The sequence below is a fragment of the Trachypithecus francoisi genome, unplaced genomic scaffold (genome assembly GCF_009764315.1).
Source record: "Trachypithecus francoisi isolate TF-2019V2 unplaced genomic scaffold, Tfra_2.0 Lachesis_group10, whole genome shotgun sequence".
Taxonomy (NCBI): Eukaryota; Metazoa; Chordata; class Mammalia; order Primates; family Cercopithecidae; genus Trachypithecus; species Trachypithecus francoisi.
The window spans coordinates 112,296,924-112,320,211 of NW_022681455.1; the positions used below are offsets into that span (position 1 = coordinate 112,296,924).

Consider the following 23,288-nt stretch of genomic DNA (forward strand, 5'->3'; position numbering starts at 1 on the left):
TGTTTCTTTATTTCTCTGGATTCTCCAAGAAGCAAATGCCAAGATGAGACTAGATATGCAAAAGATTTATTAGGAGATTTACCTATAAAAGATGAAGGAGGGGGAGAAAGAGAAAACAAGAGAGCCTTCAAGACTGTGACACGGTTTTTTTACTTGTGATGGAGAAAGGAAGGAAGGAGGATTGGGTAGGAAGGGTCTCAGACTGCAGCACATTTCTATGACAGTTTTGGCCCAGCTGATGGGGAGTCCCTAAGCCAAAGTGTTTCATTAAAGGGTCCTGCATTTCACAAGAGCGAGCCTGCATTAGAACTCCTACCATACATAGTCACTGCCTAGAAAGACCATTTACAATCACAGTCTTGGCACAAAGTTGGGGATGAGTTCTAAAGGGCAGCAACTGTGGCCATAAGTCAATTACGCTCCCTGCAGCTGGAGATCTAAGCAGTATATTTTCATGCCCATGGTCCCTAATTTTATAGTCTTATGGAGACAGACACTAGAAATTATTTTTGTAAGATTGTCTAACTTTTTCTCATTCTAGGTAGTATCGTTACTTTTCTAAACATAGCTGGGTACAATTTTAAAAACCAGTAATTTCTTAGAAACCACCCCTTTATTTTTCCATTTAAAAATACTGCTTTAGTATCTGCTGGCTTTCATAAATAGTGGCATATCTTAAATGAGATAACCCCTCTGATAACAGCAATTATAAACCCTTTCTAAAATATAAGAAGACAACTATTTGAAGGCACTGTGGAGCCATCAAAAGCAGACAGAAACTGAAGGCGATATGACCCTTGAAAGAAGGGAAGCCAGGTCGGGCATGGTGGCTCATGCCTGTAATCCCAATACTTTGGTAGGCGAAGGTGGGAGGATCACTTGAGCTCAGGAGTTTGAGACCAGCCTGGCCAACATGGCGAAACCCCTTCTCTACTAAAAATACAAAAATTAACTGGGTGTGATGGAGCATGCCTGTAATCCTAGGTACCTGGATGACTGAGGCAGGAGAATCACTCGAACCCGGGAGGTGGAGGCTGAAATGAGCTGAGTTGTGCCACTGAACTCCAGTCTAGGTGACAGAATGAGACTCTGTCTTAAAAAAAGAAAAAAAAAAAAGGAAGCAGTAGATGAGTAGATGATATCTACATTTATCTTGACTTTTTAAGTGAAGTTATTCCCCTGTTTGCATGGTACACAGGGAGTAAAGCTTACACAGAAGGCAGCAGCTTCTCATCTGAGGAGTCAGAAGTTAGAGTCTGAAGCTGCTGATGCAGCTGGAGTAAGAGGTAGGAAATCTTCAGGAAGGGGAACTCACAGGGTCAGGGGAAACGGGTTGCTTCAAAATCTGACTCCTGAACTGTGTACACATAGGGCAAGACCCAAGAAACCTAGAGGAAAACAACAGCAAAAAAAAAAAAAAAGAAAGAAAGAAAGAAACAGCTAAGCAGAAATTTTAGCAGCTTCCAAATGATTAATCAGTTTAGAGGGTGAACCCCTTAAAGCTAGAAGGATATGGTAAACACTAGACTTTCTAGAAACCCCAGAAGAAGTATACTGTAAGAGTATGGTTTATGCCTCAGAATAAGGGAAAAACTGAAGTAGATAAATTTGAACAAAGCCTAAAACCAAGCCTCCACAGAATCAAGAAAACCTATCAGTAAATTAATTACCTGCTGGAACAAAATTAAAAACACTCTCCTGAGAAAGATAACAACATCAAGAATGTCATAAACATTTACAATAGTAATACACAGTCAAAAAATTATAAGAGAAAAAGAAAGTATGACCCATAGTCAAAGGAAAACAGTCAATAGAAACAGAATCATTGACTATCGCGATGTCAGGATTAATAGATAAGCATTTTAATGTAGCTATAATACATATATATGATAAATGATGTACAAGAAAAGGAGGATATAATGAGCGAAAATATAAGGAATTTCAGCAGCAATTAAAAACTGAAAATAAAAATCAAATGGAAATCCTGGAACTGAGAAAGACAGTATCTGAAATGATTAAAGAAAACCACTATAAAGTTAACAGCAGATTGGACAATGTAAAAGAACGGCTCAGTGCACCTGAAGACAACCGAATAGAAATTATCTAAACTAAAGCACATCGAGAAAAAAGATTAGAGAAAATTAACATCCTCAATGACAGGTGTATTCAAGATTAAGCTATCTAACATATTTATAAATTGGAGTCCCAGAGAGAAAGAAGAAAGAGAATGGGGTAAAGGTTTTGATAAAATATTGGTCAAAATTTCCAAAGTTGGTTTAAAACATAAACCTGTACAACCAAGATGCACAGCAAATCCCAAGCAGGACAAATGGAAATAAAATCACAGCTAGGCACATCACAGTCAAATGGATGACAACCAAAGACAAAAAAGAAATCTTGGCCGGGCGCGGTGGCTCACGCCTGTAATCCTGACACTTTGGGAGGCCAAGGTGGGTGGATCACGAGGTCAGGAGATTGAGACTACCCTGGCTAACACTGTGAAACTTGGTCTCTACTAAAAACACAGAAAAGTGGCCGGGTGTGGTGGCAGATGCCTATAGTCCCAGCTACTCAGGAGGTTGAGGCAGGAGAATGGTATGAACCCAGGAGGTGGAGCTTGCAGTGAGCCAAGATTGTGCCACTGCACTCCAGCCTGGATGACAGAGACTCCATCTAAAACAAAAAAAGAAAAAATAAATCTTAAAAATAGCCACAGAACCAAAAATTATACAGAGGAACAGCAATGAGAATGATGACTGGCTTCTCATTAGAAACAACAAAGAACAGAAGATAATGCAACAATATTTTAAAGTCACCCTAATATTCTATAGTCAATGAAAATATCCTTCAAAAATGAAGGTGAAATAGACATGTTCAGATAAATGAAAACTGAGCTAATGTGATACTAACAGACTCACACTACAAAATTTGCTAAAGAAAGTTTTTTATCTGGAAGGGAATACTATATGAAAATTCATATCTATGGGAAGGAATACAAAGAATTAAAATAGTAAATACATGCTATAATAGACATTATTTCTTTCTTTTCTTACATTCTTCAAAAGTCAGTTGACTTTTCAAAAAATGATGCTGGGAAAACTGGATAGCCACATGCAAAAGAATGAAGTTGGACCCTTACCTTACACCATATACAAAAATTAACTCAAAATGGATTAAAGGCCTAATTATAAGTGCTAAAGTTATAAATCATTTAGAAGAAAAGATAGAGGAAAAACTTCATGACATTGTATTTGGCAATAATTTCTTGGAAATAATACCAAAAGCACAGGTAACAAAAGTAAAAACAGGTAAATTGGACTATATCAAAATTAAAAACTTCTCTGCATAAAAGGATAAAATAGAGTGAAAAGGCAACATACAGAATTGAAGAAAATATCTGCAAATAATCTAATAAAGTGTTAATATGCAGAATTAATAAAGAACTCCAAAAACTCAACAACAAAAAAATAACCAACAGCCTAATTTTAAAATGAGCAAATTACTTGAATAGACCATTTCTCCAAAGAAAATATGCAAATGGCCTACAAGCATATGAAAAGATATTCAAAATCACTAACTGGAGAAATGTGAATCAAAACTTCAATACCCATTAGAACAGCTACTATGACAAAAAAATAGAAAATAAATAAGAACCTTAAAAAGAAAAAAATTGTGACACATGCTGTAACATGGATGAACCTTGACATTAGGCTAAGTGAAATAAGCCAGTCACAAAAAAGGCAAATACTTTATGATTATATTTATACCAGGTACCTAGGGTACTGCAAATCAGAGGTAAAGTTAGAATGGTGACTGCCAAGTGCTGGAGGAAAGGGAATAGAGAGCTGTTGTTTAATGGGTATAGAGTTTCAGTTTTGCAGGACGAAGAGCTCTAGAGATTGGTAGTACAACAAGGCAAATGTATTTAACACTATTGAACTGCATGCTTAAAATGGTTAAGACGGTTAATTTTATATGTAGTCTACCACAATTTAAAAAACCAATTGATGACTTTTTTTTTCTTTTTTGAGACAGAGCCTCACTTTGTCGCCCAGGCTGGAATGCAGTGGCGCAATCTGAACTCACTTCAACCTCCGCCTGCCACATTCAAGTAATTCTCCTACCTCAACCTCCTGAGTAGCTGGGACTACAGGTGCGCACCACCACATCTGGCTAATTTTTCTATTTTTAGTAGAGATGGGGTTTTACCATGTTGGCCAGGCTGGTCTCGAATACCTGACCTCAGGTGATCAACCTGCCTCGGCCTCCCAAAGTGCTGGGATTACAGGCGTGAGCCACCACACCTTACCAAATTAATGACTTTAAGCAACAATAATAACATACTGCGGAGTTTATAACATACGTAGATGTAAAATATATGACAAAAATACAAAACATGAAAGCGAAGTAAACAGAATTACACCAGTGTAAGGTTCTTGCATTTTAAGTAAAACAGCATACCGTTAATTCAAGGTATAATGTGATAACACAAGTATATATATTGTAATCTCTAAAGCAATTAATAGAAAAAAAGCAAGTATGGCCAAAAAAAAAAAAAAAAATCAAAAAATACTTCATTAACCTAAAATAAAATAGGAAAGACGAAACAAAGGGACATAAAACAGATGGGACATACAGAAAATAAACATCAAGATGGTAGACTTGAATTCAAACAAATTAGCAATTAAATGCAAATTGTCTGAACACATCAATTAAAAAATGTTGCATTTTATTTTTATAGACAAGGTCTTGCTCTTATATCCAGGCTAGAGTGCAGTGGTATGATCATAGCTCACTGCAGCCTCAACCTCGTGGGCTCCAGCAATATTCCGGCCTCAGCCTCCAGAGTAGCTGGGACTACAGATGCACGCCCACAAACCCAGCTAATTTTTTATTATTATGCTTTTGTAAAGTTGGGTGTCTCACTTTGTTGTCCAAGCTGGTCTTCAACTCCTAAGCTCAAGCAATCCTCCCACCTTGGCCTCCCAAAGTGCTGGGATTACAGGGATGAGCCACACTGTGCCTGGCCCAAATTGCTGCTTTTAGAAAATACAGTGACAAATATTAACGGCCTCATTTGAAAACCCCTTCTAAAAACAGGGTTTTAATGTAAAAATTTGAATTATAGAAATGATGCCCTCTATTCTTCGGATAGTTCTGATTTTCCCCTATATCACAGTTATATACAAAAGAAACGTGCTATCTATTATTGTTATCTGCATTATGATGTTTAAAATGCTTCCAATGAGACCTACTATCAATAGCACTGCTCCAAGGTGAAAAGATGGTACGAAACAAAGAAAACGTCTATAAAGTGGGTTGTTTCTAGGGATAACTTTCGTCACCAATGAATCTTTGTTTTTTGTTTTGTTTTGTTTGAGACAGGGTATCACTCTGTCACCCAGGATGGAGTGCACTGGCACCATCACAGCTCACCACAGCCCTGACCTCCCCGGCTCAAGCGAGCCTCCACCTCAGCCCCTTTTGCCCTGCCATCCCACAAAACCTGGGACTGCAGGTGCATGCCACCCTGCCTGGCTAATTTTTGAACTTTTTGTAGAGATGAGCTTTCGCCATGTTGCACAGGCTGGTCACTAACTCCTGGACTCAAGTGATTGGCCAGCCTCGGCCTCCCGAAGTGCTGGGATTACAGTCATGAGCCGCTGTGCCCAGCCAAACCTTAACTTTTTCATCTAAACTGTGTCTCACTCTTTTCTCCAACTGTTTCTATAGTCTGTCTCTTTTTAGTTCTATGGATTTTACAGAGACAGAGTATAAAAAGACAGATTATCTAAACTTCTTATGAAAACTGTTTATTTATCAAGCCAGTTTGTAGAACCAAGTTCACATTAGCAAAAATATTTTTTAAATGGGGATATGAAAGAAGGAAACATGGAAACTAAAGCATTTCCCGTATATATAACTATATAATCACTCCCTCCTTTTTAATAAACTCCTATATATCATTAAAATAATGTTTTGTGAACCCTTCCTTGTACTCCTTCACAAATATTTTGTCATATTATAATTGGTTCTCATCTTGGTGCTGCTAAAATAATAGACTAGCTAATCCAAATAGAAAATAAGTGGAAAATAACTTTTTAACTGACTTTTTTTAAGCCTAGAAAGCAAAGTTTTATAAGTTAAGTATAGCAATGCTTCTGTCCCAAGATAAAATTCACCTTAAGAAAGTAGCTAGTTTGCAACCGGGCACGGTGGCTCACGCCTGTAATCCCAGCACTTTGGGAGGCCGAGGCGGGCGGATCACGAGGTCAGGAGATCGAGACTATACTGGCTAACACGGTGAAACCCCATCTGTACTAAAAATACAAAAAAATTAGCCGGCTTGGTGGCGAGTGCCTGTAGTCCCAGCTACTCCGGAGGCTGAGGCAGGAGAATGGCGTGAACCTGGGAGGTGGAACTTGCAGTGAGCCAAGACCATGCCACTGTACTCCAGCTTGGGCGACAGAGCAAGACTCTCAAAAAAAAAAAAAAAAAAAAGAAAGTAGCTAGTTTGCATGTCATTTACGTTTTTGATCTGTCTCAAGTAATCCTGATAATCCTAGATATTTTCATTTTTTTGAGACAGGGCCTCACACTGTTGCCCAGGCTGGAATGCAGTGGCATCATCATGGCTCTCTGCAGCTTTAACTTCCTGGGCTCAGGCAATCCTCTTGTTTTAGCCACCAGAGTAACTGGGATTACACGCATGTGCCACCACTCCAGGCTAATTTTTATATTTATTTTTGTAGATACAGGGTCTTGCTATGTTGCCCAGGTTGGTCTCAAACTCTTACAAGGCTTAATAGATCCTATAGGTTCTGTCTCCCAAAGTGTTGGGATTACAGGTGTAAACCACTGCATTTGGCCTAGTATTTGCCATTTTTAGCTGTGACACTTCAATAACTTTGTCAGTAGCAGCAACACTACAGAATGAAACAGAAACAGATTTTTTAACAGACGGACAAAAATGAAATTGGAATTACTTTGTTTAATAAACGATGGCAATGATGTATCTGATGGATAGCAATGGGAAGTAACTGAGCAGTTTCAGGAGACATTTGAATCTCCTTTACAGTCAAATACTCCTTCAAAAAGGAATGGTAAATATTCTACTATGCATAATAATATAGTAGACACCCATTCTCCCCTTATTAATAGAACACCAATGTTATTTAGGCATCCACCCTTTAAAAAAGTGATACAACAAAAAACTTGGAGATCAACTGATTTGTGTAAACCCATCCCCTAGGTAATTCATAACCCCACTCTCTTCACCAGTAATCATTCAGGAGGTGGGGATGTGACCCAGTCAATCAGTTAGGAAGGGAAGTATGCTAGAAGGCTTCTGGGAAAGATTTCCTTGTTCTTAACAAGAAACTCAGATAAAGAGATGCTTTTGTTTTTCTGGATGCTGTTTTGACTGGATTTGAAGACTGAAACTGCAGCAGCCATCTTGTCACCATAAAGCTACCTAGTCTGAGGACAAGGACTACCTCTCTGAGGACAGCAGAGTAGACCAATAGAGATCTGGATTCCAGTGAAGTCACTGAGCATCTGAAATAACCAATTTGGGAGCTGTCCAACTTTGAAACTTTATTAGAGAATGTTTTCCAAATATTTAAGTAATCTTGAGTTAAATTGATCATGGCTGAAGTTACCCATATTTTGTACTTACTCTGTATCTGGTCTTGTGCTAAGTGTTCTACTTGTATCATTTAATACAATAATAGGTGAGATTTTTATTATAATATTCATTTAACACATGAAGAAACTTTGTTTTATATGGTTTAACTACATCACCCACAGATGCATAGCTAGTAAATGACACAACTGAGAATCCAACACTTTTTTAAAGTTAGAGTCTTAGCTACTGTAGTTCTTGAGATACTGGCTCAATGTTATTTTATCATTAATTCCACAAAAAATTACTGACAACAGATTATATACTGTGTCAATTTCCTGAAAATTGTCTTCAGATTTTTAGTTTTTTTTTGTTTTTGTTTTTGTTTTTAAGAAAAAGTAGTATCTTAACTTAGACGGTACATGAGAACAAATATTAAAGGTAACCCAACCAATAGGCTTGGTAATAGTGTTTTCTATTTGGTAAGGAACACCTTCACTAGGTAAGTAATCTGCATTACTTATTTCAGTAGCTGTAGGTTTAGAGTATCCTGGAAAGCAACGTAGATTGCAAAGATCTGTGTTATGGATTAGAGAGGTATGAATCACTCTTGTCAGGTTTGCATCCGTTGGGATATACAGGAAAGTTACCTTTGACTGATGGGAATTCTCAGGTGTGTTAACAGCAATCTTATGTTCAAAGTAACATTAATTCCAATTACAATTATGAAGTGCTTAAGAGATTACTTAGAAATCACCAACTGCTAAAAATAAACAAATGTTTACTGAGTATTTGACTAAGTACATAGTGCTTCATGTAGGAGATACAAAACAAATATGAGCTATGAAATATTAATATGTATAGGAGTGTATATACTGGTTTGGGAGATGAAATTAACACCCCAAAATAATCAGAGCAAAATGCAAGGACGTATGTAATTAAACAATTATATGATAACGAAAATAAGGACTTCAGAAAAAAGATTATAATCAGTTGTCAAGCGAGTATCTACATACCAACTTCAATTTTCAAAAAGTTCTCACACTATGCCATTTGATGTCCACAAAACTGTATGAACACAGAAAAAGCCAAGTAATATTCAATCAGTAATGACAACTGCCATTAATGATAACCTGAAGTGTATCAGACAATGTGAAACACTTTACATTCTCTCATTCTCATTTTATCCTTACAAGAATTCCATGTGGTAGGTATTACTGTCCCCATTTTCAGACGCTGACATTGAGTTAAAATGAATTGCTTGAGAGAACATACAACTAATTCACACAACTAATTTACACAGTTGGTTCTTAACACTAGCATCAAAGTTGATACCAGTATCAAAGTTGAGAGTTCTACTGAATTTTGCCAGTACTATGAAATAACAAATCTCCAAAACCTGTAAATATCTCGTCTCTATAGAAATCTTGTCCTTATTTTGTCTGAAGTAAATTTAAGCAAATCTAAACGTCACTAAAACATCACGTAGCTCACTGTGAAGAAATTTTTTAAATATAGATTACTATGAAAGAACCACTGACAGATCTTCATAGGAAATCTGCATTTTCCATCTCTGAGGTAGTTAGATTGGTACTAAATATAAGGGGAACTCTCAAGCCTCTCTTGTGGATAGTTGTTGATGAGAAGGTAACATCACACAAATTTAGGGGCTACTTTCCTCCTGCAGCACAGTCTATCTTATCCTGACTAATGAAAAGGTAATATTTTGTTTTTAGAGTTACTTCAATACATAATGTTAAATAGGTAATTTAAATCACCCTGTTTGTGCAGCACAAGAGTCACGTACTTTGTTTCTATCAGGCCTCCATGTTTACTATCACCAAGATATTCAATATTCTGGACTCTCAGTGTCAAAATTCCAGCTCAGCCAAGTCTAATCAACCCCAAAAATCTAGGCCTGTTACCAAATTCTTCTGAGAATGACTTGTACTTGAAAAATACTCATTAAATTATAAAATTTAACAGCAGAATACTAGAATATTTCTGACGCCTGGCCAGTACATTTTATTCTTTTGAGACAGAGTCTTACACTGTCGCCTGGGCTGGAGTGCAGTGGCATGATCTCAGCTCACTGCTATCTCTGCCTCCCGGGTTCAAGCGATTCTCCTGCCTCAGCCTCCCAAGTAGCTGGGATTACAGGCACTGCCACCATGCCCGGCTAATTTTTTTGTATTTTTAGTAGAGACAGGGTTTCACCACGTTGGCCAGGCTGGTCTCAAACTCCTGACCTTCTGATTTGCCCACCTTGGCCTCCCAAAACGCTGGAATTACAGGCGTGAGTCACCAAAAAATCTATCTGGAAAATCCAAATAAGATTAAAAGATAAAGAATTTGAACCAAAAAAACCTAAGGGTTTTCTCATTAACTGTTAGGTTAGAATAGTGATTCTCAAAAATAGTAACTACATTGAATTCTTATTCATATACATACATAATACAGTTTGATTGTGGAAAAAAGTTTATAACATAAAATTTACCACTATAACAGTCTTCAAGTGTATGATTTGGTGGCATTAAGTATATTCACAATGTTGTGCAATCATCACCACTACCTATTTCCAGAACAGTATTATCCAAAAGAGAAACTCTGTACCTGTAAAGTAGTTAACTCCCCATTCCCCCTCCTCACCCTGCAGCCCCTGGTAATCTACTTTGTGTCTTTATGAGTCATACAAATTTTTAATCATACAATATTTGTCCTTTTGCTTATGGTATTTCAACTAGCATATTTTCAAAGTCCATTCATGGTATAGCATGTACCAAAAACTTGACTCTTTCTGTGGCTGAATATTCCATTCTATGGGTATACCATGTTTTGTTTATCCATGCATGTGTTGATGGACAATTGGGTTGTTTCCACATTTTGATTATTGTGAACAGTGCTGTTGTGAACACCGGTGTACAACTATCTCTTTGGGTTTATACCTAAGAGTGCAACTGGTATGTTTAACATTTTGAGTAAATTGCCAAGCTGTTTTCACAGAATCTGTATCATTTTACAGTCCTACCAGGAATGCACGAGGGTTCTAATTTCTCTGTATTCTTGCTAACATTTGTTATTTTCCCTTTTTTAAAGTAATAGCCACCCTAATTGGTTTGAAGAAGTATCTTATTGCTTTTAATTTGCATTTTTCTCATTACTAAGAGTTTAGCATCTTTTCATATGCTTATTGGCTATTTGTATATCTTATATGGAGCAATGTGTATTCAAGTCCTTTGCCCATTTGAAAATTGGGTTTGTCTTTCTGTTGTTGACTTGTAGAAATTCTTTATGTATTTTAGATGGTACACTCATCAGATACACGGTTTGCAAATATTTTGTATTTTGTGGGTTGTCTTTTCACTCTCGATAGTATTCTTTGATACACCAAAGTTTTTACTTATGATAAAGTCCAATTGATCTATTTTTTCCTTTTGTTGTGAGTGCTTTGCGTGTCATATTTAAGAAATCATTGCCAAATCCAAGGGATAATCTGTCCCTATGTTTTCTTCTAAAAGGTTTACAGTTTTAGCTCTAAAATTAGTCCTTTAATCCATTTTAAATTTTGGATATAGTGTAAAGTAAGAGTCCAAACTTGTGCTTTTGCATGTGATATCCAGTTTTCCTAATACTATTTGTTGAAAAGACTCTATTTTCCCCATTGAATGGTCTTGACACCATTGAAAAAAATCATTTAGGCCGGGCGCGGTGGCTCACACCTGTAATCCCAGCACTTTGGGAGGCCAAGGCGGGCAGATCACGAGGTCAGAAGATCGAGACCATCCTGGCTAACATGGTGAAACCCCATCTCTACTAAAAACACAAAAAATTAGCCGGGCGTGGTGGCAGGTGCCTGTAGTCCCAGCTACTCTGGAGGCTGAGGCAGGAGAATGGCATGAACCTGGGAAGCGGAGCTTGCACTGAGCCAAGATGGTGCCACTGTACTCCAGCCTGGGCAACAGAGCGTGACTCTGTCTCAAAAAAAAAAAAAAAAAAAACATTTAACCCTATATATGAGGGTTTATTTATGGGCTCTTGCTTCTACTTCATTGGTCTATTATGCTAGTATCAAACAACGTTTTGGTTACTGTAGCTTGTCCCTCAACTTTTTCATTTCGAGATTATTTTGATTATTCAGGGTCTCATGGAATTCCACATAATTTCAGGATGAGTTTTTCTACTTATATAAAAAAACACCATTGGGATATTTTATAGCAATTAAACTGAATCTATAGATTGCTTTGGGTAGTACTGCTATCTTAACAATATTAAATTTTCCAATCCACGAACATGAAATGACTGTTTAATTTCTTTCAGCAATATTTGCAGTTTTTAGAATACAATATTGTGCCTCCATGATTAAATGTATTCCTAAATATTTTATGTTAATGTTTTGGGGGCTATTGTAAATAGAATTGTTTGCTTAATTCGTCAGGTTGTTCATTGCTAGCGTGTAGAGGTACAGTTATGCACCGCATAATGACATTTTTGCCAACAACGAACCACATATATGATGTTGGTCCCACACGATTGTAACAGAGCTAAAAATTCCTATTGTTAACTTAATGTCATAGTGCAATGAATTACTCATGTTTGTGGTGATGGTATTAAAAAATCTGCACAGCCAATCATACAGAAGTGACAGTAATGTGCAAGGCCTTCACATTCACTCATCACTCACTGACTCACCCAGAGCAATTTCCAACCCTGCAAACTTCTTTCATATTAAGTGTCCTATACAGGTGTACCATTATCTTTTGTGCCTTATTTTTACTGTACTTTCTCTGTTTTAGATACACAAATACCATTGTATTATAATTGTCTGCAGTATTCAGTGCTGTAACATTCTGTGCAAGTTGGTAGCCTAGGAGAAACAGGTTATACCACTTAGGTTTGTGTAAATATACTCTATGATGTTTACACAAAGACAAAATTGCCTAACAATGCATTTCTCAGAATGTATCCCTGACACTAAGTGACTCATGACTGTATAACTGACTTCTGACTATGAATTTTGTATCCTACAACTTTGCTGAATTAGTTTATTACATCTAGCAAAGTGTGTGTGTGTGTGTATTCTTTCGAGTTACATATGATTACATCATCAGTGAATAAACGTGGTTTTACTTCTTTCTTTTTCTTACCTAATTGCTCAGGACAGAAGTTCCACTACTATGTTGAATACAAGTGGTAAGTGTGGGCATCCTTGTCCTGTTCCTGATTTCAGGCAAAAAGCTGCCTATCTTTCACCACTGAGTATAATGCTGGCTATGAGTTTCCACAGATGGCCTTTATCATGGTAAGAACTTTTTTTTTTTTTTTTAAGACAGGGTCTCATTTGTCACCCAGGCTGAAGTGCATGGCACAATCTTGGCTACAGGCACATATCACCAGGGCTAGATAATTTCTTTTTTTTTTTTTTTTTTTTTGGTAGAGATGGGGTTTTACCATGTTAATCAAGCTGGTCTTGAATTCCTGAGCTCAAGTAATCTCCCTGCCTCGGCATCCCAAAGTGCTGGGATTACAGATTTGAGTTACCATGCCCAGCCTGAGTACATTCCTTTCTATTCCTAGTTTATTCAATGTTTTTCATCAGGAGATGTTTTCAGATTTTTCAAGTACTTTTCTACATAAATTAAGAAGATCATGCAATTTTATTTATTAATGTGGTATGTAAAATTATTAAATTACCTATGTTGTAATTAGGACTATGTTGGTCCACCCTAACTTTTCTGGGAGAAATCCCACTAGGTCATAGTGCATAATCTTTTAAACAGGCTGCTGGATTTGGCTTGCTAGTATTTTGTTGAGGATTCATGCATCTATATTCATAATGAATATAGTCCTATAGTTTTCTTGTAATATTTTTGTCTGGCTTCAGTATAAGGGTAATGATAGCTTCATGAGTTAGAAAGTGTTTCCCACGTCTTCAACTTTTTTAGAAGGATTTATGTTAACTCTTCTTAAATACTTGGTAGAATTCATCAGTAAAGTCATGTGATCCTGCGCTTCTCTTTGTTGGGGGATTTTTAAAATTTTGATTCAATCTCTTGTTATAGGACTATTCAGTTTCTATTTCTTCTGTGATCAGTTTTGGTACTTTGCATCTTTCCAGGAATATGGCTATTTCAAGTAGGTTATCCAATTTGTTAGCATAATATTTGTTGGTATACAACTTTTCACAATATTCTCTCACGATCCTTTTTTATTTCTGTAAATCAGTAGTAATGTCCCCGTTTTTATTTGATTTTAATAATTTGAGTCCTTTTTTTCTTAGCCAATCTAGTTAAAGATTTATCAATTTTATCTTTTCAAAGAACCAGGTTTTGCTTTGTTAATTTTTCTGTCTTTCTATTCTCCATTTCTTTCTGTTCTCATATTTATTTCTCCCTTCTAGCTTTGGGTTTAGTTCGCTCCTCTTATACTCATTCCTTATGGTATATACTTAGGTTATTGGAGCTCTTTCTTCTTTTTAAATGGAGACATTTATAGCTATAAAATTTCCTCTTAGCACTGCTTTCCCCACAGCCATAATTTTTGGCATATTGTCTTTTGGTTTTCTTTTGTCTCAAGGATTTTCTAATTTCCCTTGTGATTTTTTTCTTCTCATTTCTTTTCAAAGAGGGAAGGCCTTGTGATCCTTTCCTTGACCCATTTGTTATACAGCAGTTTGTTTTTTGAATGTCGCATAGTTGTGAATTTTCCAGTTTGCCTTCTATTAGCAATTTCATTTTTTTCTTTTTTTTTTTTAGAGACTCAGTCACCCAGGTTGGAGTGCAGTGGCGTGATCTTGGCCTACTGCAAGCTCTGCCTCCAGGGTTCACGCCATTCTCCTGCCTCAGCCTCCCGAGTAGCTGGGACTACAGCCACTTTCCACCACACCTGGCTTTTTTTTTTTTGTATATTTAGTAGAGACGGGGTTTCACTGTGTTAGCCAGGATGGTCTCGATCTCCTGACCTTGCAATCCGCCCGCCTCGGCCTCCCAAAGTGCTGGGATTACAGGCATGAGCTACCACGCCCAGCCTTCTTTATTTGAGACACAGTCTCATTCTGTTGAGGATAGAGTGCAGTGGCAAGATCTCAGCTCACTACAACCTTTGCCTTCTATTCTTGCGCCTCAGCCCCCTGAGTAGTTGGGATTACAGGTGCCTGCGAAAACACCAGGCTAATTTTTAAGAATATTTTTAATAGAGATGGGGTTTCGCCATGTTGGTCAGGCTGGTCTTGAACTCTTGACCTCATGTAATCCAACAGCATTGGCCTCCCAAAGTGCTAGGATCACAGGTGTAAGCCACTGTGCCCACCCCCTAATAAATTTTTAAGATTGAAATCATACAAATTATCTTCTCCATTAACAATGAATCACTTGAACCTGGGAGACGGAGGCTGCACTGAGCTGAGATCACACTACTGCACTCCAGCCTGGGCAACTCTGTCTCAAAAAAAAAAAAAAAAAAAAAAAAAAATTTATTAGGACTTTCTTTGAGGCCTACCATATGCAATATCTAGGAGAACGTTCCAGGTGTACCTGAAGAAAAATGTGTATTTTGCTATTGCTGGAAGTGAAGAAGAGTAATCTTTATGTCTCTTAGGTCTACTTGGTTTATGTTGTCGTTCAAGGCCTCCATTTCCTTATTGATGTCCTGTGTGGTGGTGGTTTCAATCCATTATTGAAAGTGAGAAATTGAAGTATCCAACTACCACTGTAGAACTATCTATTTCTTCCTTGTATTTTATCAATATTTGCTTCATATATTTTGAAACTTTGCTATATATGCTTATAATTACCATATACTCTTGATGAATTGAACTTTTTATAAAGAAATAATGTTCTTTGTTCCCTGTAACTTGTTGGCTTAAAATCTATTTTTCTGGCTGGGCATGGTGGCTCATGGCTATAATCCCAGCACTTTGGGAGGCCAAGCCAGGTGGATCACTTGAGCCCAGGAGCTTGATACCTGCCTGGCAACATTGTGAAATCCTGTCTCTACAAATAAATTTTTTCAAATAACAAGGTGTGGTGGTGGCACATGCCTGTGGTTCAAACTACTCAGGAGGCTGAGGTAGGAGAATCACTTGAGCTTGGGAGGTCAAGGCTGTGATCACACCACAGCACGCCAGCCTGAGCAACAGAGCGAGATTCTATCTAAAAAAAAAAAAAAAACTGTCTATTTGGCTGGGCACAGTGGCTCACACCTGTAATCCCAGCACTTTGGGAGGCCAAGGAGGGGCTGATCACCTGAGGTCAGGAGTTCAAGACCAGCCTGGCTAACATGGTAAAACCCCGTCTCTACTAAAAATACAAAAATTAGCTGGGTGTGGTGGCAGGCGCCTGTAATCCCAGCTACTCGGGAGGCTGAGGCAACAGAATGGCTTGAACCCAGGAGGCAGAGGTTGCCGTGAGCCGAGACCACGGCATTGCACCATTGCACTCCAGCCTGGGGGACAAGAGAGAGACTTTGTTTTTGTTTTTCAGATGGAGTCTTGCTCATCGCCCAGGCTGGAGTGCAGTGGCGCAATCTCAGCTCACTGCAAGCTCCGCCTCCCGGGTTCATGCCATTCTCCTGTCTCAGCCTCCAGAGTAGCTGGGACTACAGGCGCCCGCCACCACGCCCGGCTAATTTTTTGTATTTTTAGCAGAGACGGGGTTTCACCGTGTTAGCCAAGATGGTCTTGATCTCCTGACCTTGTGATCTGCCCGCCTCGGCCTCCCAAAGTGCTGGGATTACAGGCGTGAGCCACCGCGCCCGGCCAAGAGAGAGACTTTGATTCAAAAACAACAACAACAACAAAAAACCGTCTATTTTTCTGACATTAATATAGCCACCTCAGCTTTCTTTTGATTACCACTTGCATAGACTATCTTTTTCCTTTCTTCTGCTTTCAACTTTTTTGTTTCTTTGTATTGAAAGAGAGTCTCTTGTAGACAGTATATAGATGGATTGTGTTTTTCCAATTCTGACAATATTTGCCTTTAAATCTCAGAGTTTAATTCAACTACTTTCAAAATAATTACTGATAAGGACTCACTGCTATCATTTAGCTATTTGTTCTCTGTATATCTTACATGTTTTTTTAACTTCACTTCCATCATCACTTAAAAATATATATATTTAGTTCATATTTTCTAGTGTACCATTTTGGTGTATGTGTAGGTTATTTTCTTTGTGGTTACTTTGGGGATTACAATTAATATCTTAAAGTTATAACAACCTAGTTTGCATAATGTCAACATTGTTTCAATAGCTTATAAGACTGGCATATAACATGCAATGTTTATAAAACTATTTTCTTGCTAAAATATTATTTTCCCTCCAACTATTTTTCTTCTTTAAAGCTTAAAAAACTCCATTTCACAAATTACTTTTATTCTTTTGTTTTACTTCTTAAAAAGGGGACTTTTAATCAATTTTATTAATTCATCTCTTTTACCTTCCCCTACTAATCAAGAAGAACGCTACAAAAATCTAGGTTTGGCTAATAATGATTACTATTAATTTTATCATGGCCATTTTCTCTCTCACTTTTTATTTCTTTTGATTGTGCTCTTAAAATTATTTTGTTACAAAAAATGGAAGTCTCAGCCAGGCACATTGGCTTACGTCTGTAATCCCAGCATTTTGGGAGGCAGAGGTGGGTGGATCACCCGAGGTCAGGAGTTCGAGACCATCCTAGCCAACATGGCAAAATCCTGTCTCTACTAAAAACATAAAAACTAGCCAGGCATGGTGGTGGGTACCTGTAATTTCAGCTACCTGGGAGGCTGAGGCTGGAGAATCTCTTGAACTGGGGAGGCAGAAGTTGCAGTGAGCGAGATTGCGCCACTGCACTCCAGCCTGGGCGACAAGAGCAAAACTCTGTCTCAAAACAAAACAAAACAAAATAAACCAAAAAGCTATGAATTAGAAGCAACTTGAGGGGTTACCTCTTTGTTATAATAATTTCTCACTCTTTTTTCCACATTATAAATTATGCTTAATCATCCCTAGGTTTGATTTTGCTGTGAATTTATTCTTCAATTCATAGAAACCCCAACATTCTATAGAACTTTCTCTATTCAACAACAGACAGATGTCAATTCCAGAAACCTCTCTACACCCACACCACAACCCCTGTATTTCTTATACCTGCTAAAAATATTATTTGCTTGAGACCCTTGTTTTTGTTTCTGCCAGTTTATTTTTCTTTCCACTTTGTTTCATACGCTGCCTCCTTCAAGGTCTCTAAAAAGAGAACTACTCCCTCAATTCTCTTTATAACCGTTTTTTCTTTGATCTCTTAGAAATCTCTATTACACAAAGATTTTCTAATTTTTTCTTCACTCAAACCTCTTTTCCAGGCTCTTAAACGGCATTTCTTACTTGCCGAATAGCTTCACGGATCAACTTTATTTCCCTCAAAATCAAATTTTCAGGGTCTATTAATGGCTTATCATATTCCCTGTCGCTCAAGACTTAATCTTTAGAATTATTTTTCAATATTCCCTCTTCCCTACTCACCATGGTCAACAGATCAGTGTCTTCTTACATTGAGGTTTTCAATTTAAATACTCAATCAAAATCATGAAGAAAGATTGTTAAAAATGTAGATTCATGTGCTTTATCCTGAATTAACTGAAAAGATCCTGAATTAACTGATAGATCCCACAAATCTTTTAAAATCAACAACCCATGTAAGATTTAGGCACACTACATTTTGAGAACTACTGCATTATATCAATTTTCACCTAATTCTGCTCATTCTACCTTCTCAGTGTTTCTCATCCATTTCTCTCCTATTGTCTCTACCCTAGTTCAGGGCTGCTACATCTCTTAGCTGGACATCTGTAATAGGATTTTCCTGCCTCTAGGATATTTCCCACTTTAATTCATCCTACACACTGGAGTCTTATTAATCTTACTAAATTGCAGCTCTGCTCATTTAATGTGACAACAATTTACTGAGAGCATACTATATACTAGGTGCTCTAGGGCAGTAGGTTCTAAATGATGTGATCACCAGGGAAAGGGAAAACTTTTCAAAATAGAGATTCTCCACCACCTCTCCAGGCCTACTTAATTACAATCTTCAGAGCTAGAATTAAGACAAGTTTCTTTTTAAAAAGTTCCCCAACTGACTCCTTCGGGTAACACTAGATAATTTTGAATAACATTAGACCGGAACAAATACAGATTAAGAGATTCTTGTGTATTTTAGAGTGTATTGGGAGGGGATATGAACATATGCAAATAGCTACCATATAATATGCCGATTAATGTTATATTGGAGGTACCGAGTGCCATGAAAAGATTAATTCGAATTGCATTAAATACCTTCAGCAACACACCCAGCTGGATGAAATCTGTTTGTCCTCTGATCTCCCATAGCACTTTATCTATAATCCTCTCATGGTCTTCTTTCATCTTGCTCAATAATTATTTTTTTATTTGTCTCATTTCCTCTACCCTTGTACTTGAGGACACAGTTTTGGTCTTTGCAGTGCATATGGTCTGACAAGAAATTTTTTTTGGAGTTTGAATTTATTTACAGGATAAAGTTATACAAAAAATTAAATTTTGTATAGTTATGTATTTAATAAATTATCTCAAAAATAGGTCCTTATAACTCTAGGGTATATGTAGCCAAACTTACAGATCTTAATCTCTGTATGGCACTTAGTACAGTTCCTTTAACACAGCAAGTACTCAATAAAAAAAGCTGTGTGTAAACCAATGGGGTCTGGGAAAAATGTATTTGAATATGCAATAAAAATACCTAATATGTCCAATATCCACCATAAGAGGTTATGATTTCAAATGAAATAACACGGTGGTGGTTTTTGCAAACTGATAACCTGTAAGTCAAAACCAGCCAAACTGTTTTGTTTGGATGGCTCGGGTGGGGATGGAGGGTTGTTTACAATTTTAATTTGAATGTCTTTGGTCTGGGCAAATATACTCTGAATTGCCACAGGCCCTACCACTTCCTATTATTTTACACTAATCTGACTTACACATTTATGCTATCTATAGGTCTAAAGATGAGAGTTCTGAAAGGTGTCAGATAACTGCTCCCAATCATTTCTGCTTTTTGAGTCTTGGCTACTGCTATGGGCTTGAGTCTCCCCAAAAGTTATGTGTTAAAGTTGTAACCCCTAGTACTTCAGAAAGTAACACTATTTGGAGATAAGGTGTTTGAAGAAGTAATTAAGCTAAAACGAGGTCTTTAACATGAGCCTGAATCCAATAGGGTTGGTGTTCTTACAAGGAAAGAAAATTTGGACACAGGTGTGCGCACACATGGAGGAAACACCATATGAAGACAAAGAGATGAGACAGTGATCCATGAGTCAAGGAGAGAGAACTCAGAAAGAAACCAACCATGCTGACACCTTGATCTTGAACTTGTAGCCTCCAGAATTGTGACAAAATAACTTTCTGTTGTTTAAGTCACCTAATCTGTGGTATTTTATGTTTGCTCTAGCAAACTAATATGGCTCTCAACTATATTTAACATTAATCTTGGCATTTTTACATCAAAACTTATTTGTTCAAGTCTGTCTGCCAGGTACATGGTGAACACAATTCTGAGTAGTTTAGGATTTAGATGACGCAAGTTATATGTAAGATATATTCATAAACATAAATAAGAAACATTATAAGGAATACAACAAAAATGCCAAATAAAGACTATTACAGGCACACAGGAGGGAGAGAGGTGACTATGGACTAGGTCACAAAAGATTCACAATTTGAGCTGGGTCTTAAAAGCGTAAGTAGGATTCAGCCAAGCTGAGGGGAGAGGACATCAAGGAGAGAATAGTGTACAATGGCAAATACATGTCTTCTACCAGAGGAAAATTGTTTTTCTCCTTTTAAGTAACTCTATGTTCAAGTTTCTTTTCTGTGCTTTCTAACCTCTAAGATCACTATATATTTTTAAATGAATGGTCTAAGTCCTTAGAAAATTTAAGCATTTTTTTTCTTGTCAGATAAATAATAGTTCAACTGACTTTGTTCAGTACAACACTGACATCCAAAGGATACTCAGGTTCATCTGAAGGCTTCTTGGGATTCTACTGAGTTGATTTTCAAATGGTCTATGTAGCCAGTAAGCAGCTTATGGAACATTCTCTTTTGAAACCCTGGGCATTTTTTGATCTCTTGCCCATTTATCAAATCTCATCACATTAAATGGCTCCACAATGCAGGTGGCCTGTGTTTTCTTAAGTGCCTCCTCTTCTTAAGAATGTATTAGTTCATTAATGTTTCATACCTAAGTATTCTGTGTATTTAATTTTTTATTTAATGAAATTTCTAACCTTCAGGCTGAGGAATTATTCAGAATGTTTCATCCAAGTTGCTGGAAAAGTGCTCATTAGCAGGGAGTTTTGAAGACGGAATTTTAAGAAAGGGGTTGGCAGGATCCCAAACATATAGATCTAAGCTTTCATAAACGCTTCCCTACCTTAACTATGGAGGAAGAAATTGTTCTTGATAAGCAGGTAAGTTTTGCTTTAGTTTTTCCATTTTGGTGACAAGAATTGAATAATGATTTCTGCGGTCTGATAAAAGATGTTCGTTTAAAGAGTTCTCTGCAGAAAGCAGAGAACTTTAAGTGTGGTCACTAAAGTTTACTTTGATTGACAAATGAGATCGTCTTGTGTGAGATTATCATCATCAAATGAGATACAACTGAAACCAAAGCAGCCATGTTTACCATTTGGTTTAAAATTTTTTAGATTAAAATAATGCTCCTGACCAAAGGAGTCGCAGCTGAATTAATTAGATTCTTGGCATGGACTGTGCTCAAATCACCTGCTCATCTTTACCACCTGCCTTCAGATTTATGAGCGATTAAGAATTTAAGTCGGAGAACCTATGAGACTATTACAGAAAATAATTTCAGGTCTTCGTCCATTAACCGTTTCAGATGAAATTTGGGGTCAGAAAGAACCAGAACGTTAAATGTCATTATAAACTCAAATCACATTCAGTGGTTAAAGACTACAAAATGTGTGCAGTGAAGTTAAAAAACCTCACACAGCAAGAGGTTATTGAATGTTTAAAGATCCCAAATTTCAACTTTTTCTGGTTAAGTACAGGTATGTTGTGTAACAAAGTTGACAGCGGGTTTCTGTTACCCCCGAGTTGGAGGAGGATGCGCTACCACACGCTTACCTTAGGGAAATAACGTGCACTTTATAACCGTTCAGGTAAATCGTTGGGCGAGAAAGAAGAATAAAGGACACGGCCGGTGGAGTGACCCCAGCACACAGTCCCGTGGCTGCTCCCCGGGAAACGGCCGCAGCCCCAAATCTCCTAGTTCCTCTAGCAGGGAGAGTTTTCCCGCGGAGTCTCGGCTTGCGGCCGGAAGCCACCTTAAGGCCGCCCACCCGGAAGCCGTCGTCTTGGCAACTCCGTATCGTCCCACCCCCTTTTCTTAGCAACGCCTATCACCTTAGACCTCTGAGGCCAGCCGGGTTTCGATTGGTTCCTCTGTCCTTCACTCTGGGAGACGTTTGAGACAGAGTCTCTAGAGCTCGCATTTGAATTTGTGGCGCTTGTCCGCGAGTTGCCGAATGAAGCTGAGCGATTCGGAACCAGGGATCTCAAGGGTGAGCGACCGCGAGGGGAAAGAGACGAAAAGGGCGGCCGGAACTGGAGGGGCGCCGAGTTAAACAGGAAAGGGCAGCCGGAGTTGGAGGGGCGCCGAGTTGAACAGGCCAGTTCCAGATGGAGCGCTTCAGGCGGGCTGCTTCGCTCCCCTGAGGCAGGCCCTCCGTCTGTTCGCCTGCTCGTAGCCTCTAGGTTTTTCCCTCACGTCGTTTTCCGGCAGTCTCAGAGACGCCACGCCAGCCCCCTTTCTGCTGCCCCTGATGGAAGGCTCCTCTTAATGCTACCTTCCCTCTTTCACAAACAAAATGTCTCTCAGCTTCCTTCCTTCTCCAGCTTGCTTACACCTCCCCCAAGTATAATTCACTCCCCACTGATATCTTTGGTAATTTCATCCTCATCTTCATCACTAACACTGAGACACGGGATGCGTGCACTTGACGATGTGGAAAATTGGCTTTCGCGCAATCTGGTGAGCGTCCGACACCTCACAAATTGAATCCAAAACCTTCCTTATCCAGAAAAGATGCTGCTGTCCTACTCTTCCCGACCGGGAATATTGTAACGTGGAAAGCAGCAAGCGACAGCGTTTTACAAAGCGCTGCGAAAGTAAGCTATTGACGCATTCACATCGGAAACATAATTGTTCTGTTTTTGTTCGGACCTTGTTGATCCATACGTTTCGTATTGGGTTTATGGATACTGTTCAGACTTTGAAACGAATAATGCCAAAAGTTACGTTGGAGGAGAAACCCTGAGGATTGATCCGAAGCACAAAAGTCGCCACTGATTGATACCTTCTCTTCGTTAACCTTTAGCTTCTTTGTCTATTACGATACTTCTCCCACCCCAGTGGATTTATTTTCCACTGAGATTTATGAACATTTTAGGAGTTTACAATCTGAATAGACAGCTTTCCCCACATCTCCTGTATATGAAATGTGGATATCAGTGGGACCCAGTCCAGTTCTAGACGTTTCTTTATATATATATATATACACACACATCTATATAATTTGTTGTATATCTATATATTATATATAATATATATGATTTTTTAAGTACAAAT

At 38.0% G+C, this 23,288-nt stretch overlaps 1 protein-coding gene across 1 annotated transcript in view; it reads right to left on the reverse strand.

Annotated features, from left to right (window-relative positions):
* LOC117088617 overlaps positions 1-22,626 on the reverse strand; it is a 121,994-nt gene extending 99,368 nt beyond the window's left edge. Inside the window, exons 1-2 of the mRNA XM_033219856.1 lie at positions 22,565-22,626; positions 21,785-22,021 (exon numbers count right to left, since the gene is read on the reverse strand). Of these exons, the coding sequence (XP_033075747.1) occupies positions 21,785-22,021; positions 22,565-22,626 (299 nt within the window). The remainder of the gene's footprint in view (positions 1-21,784; positions 22,022-22,564) is intronic.
* Positions 22,627-23,288: the final 662 nt, after the last annotated feature.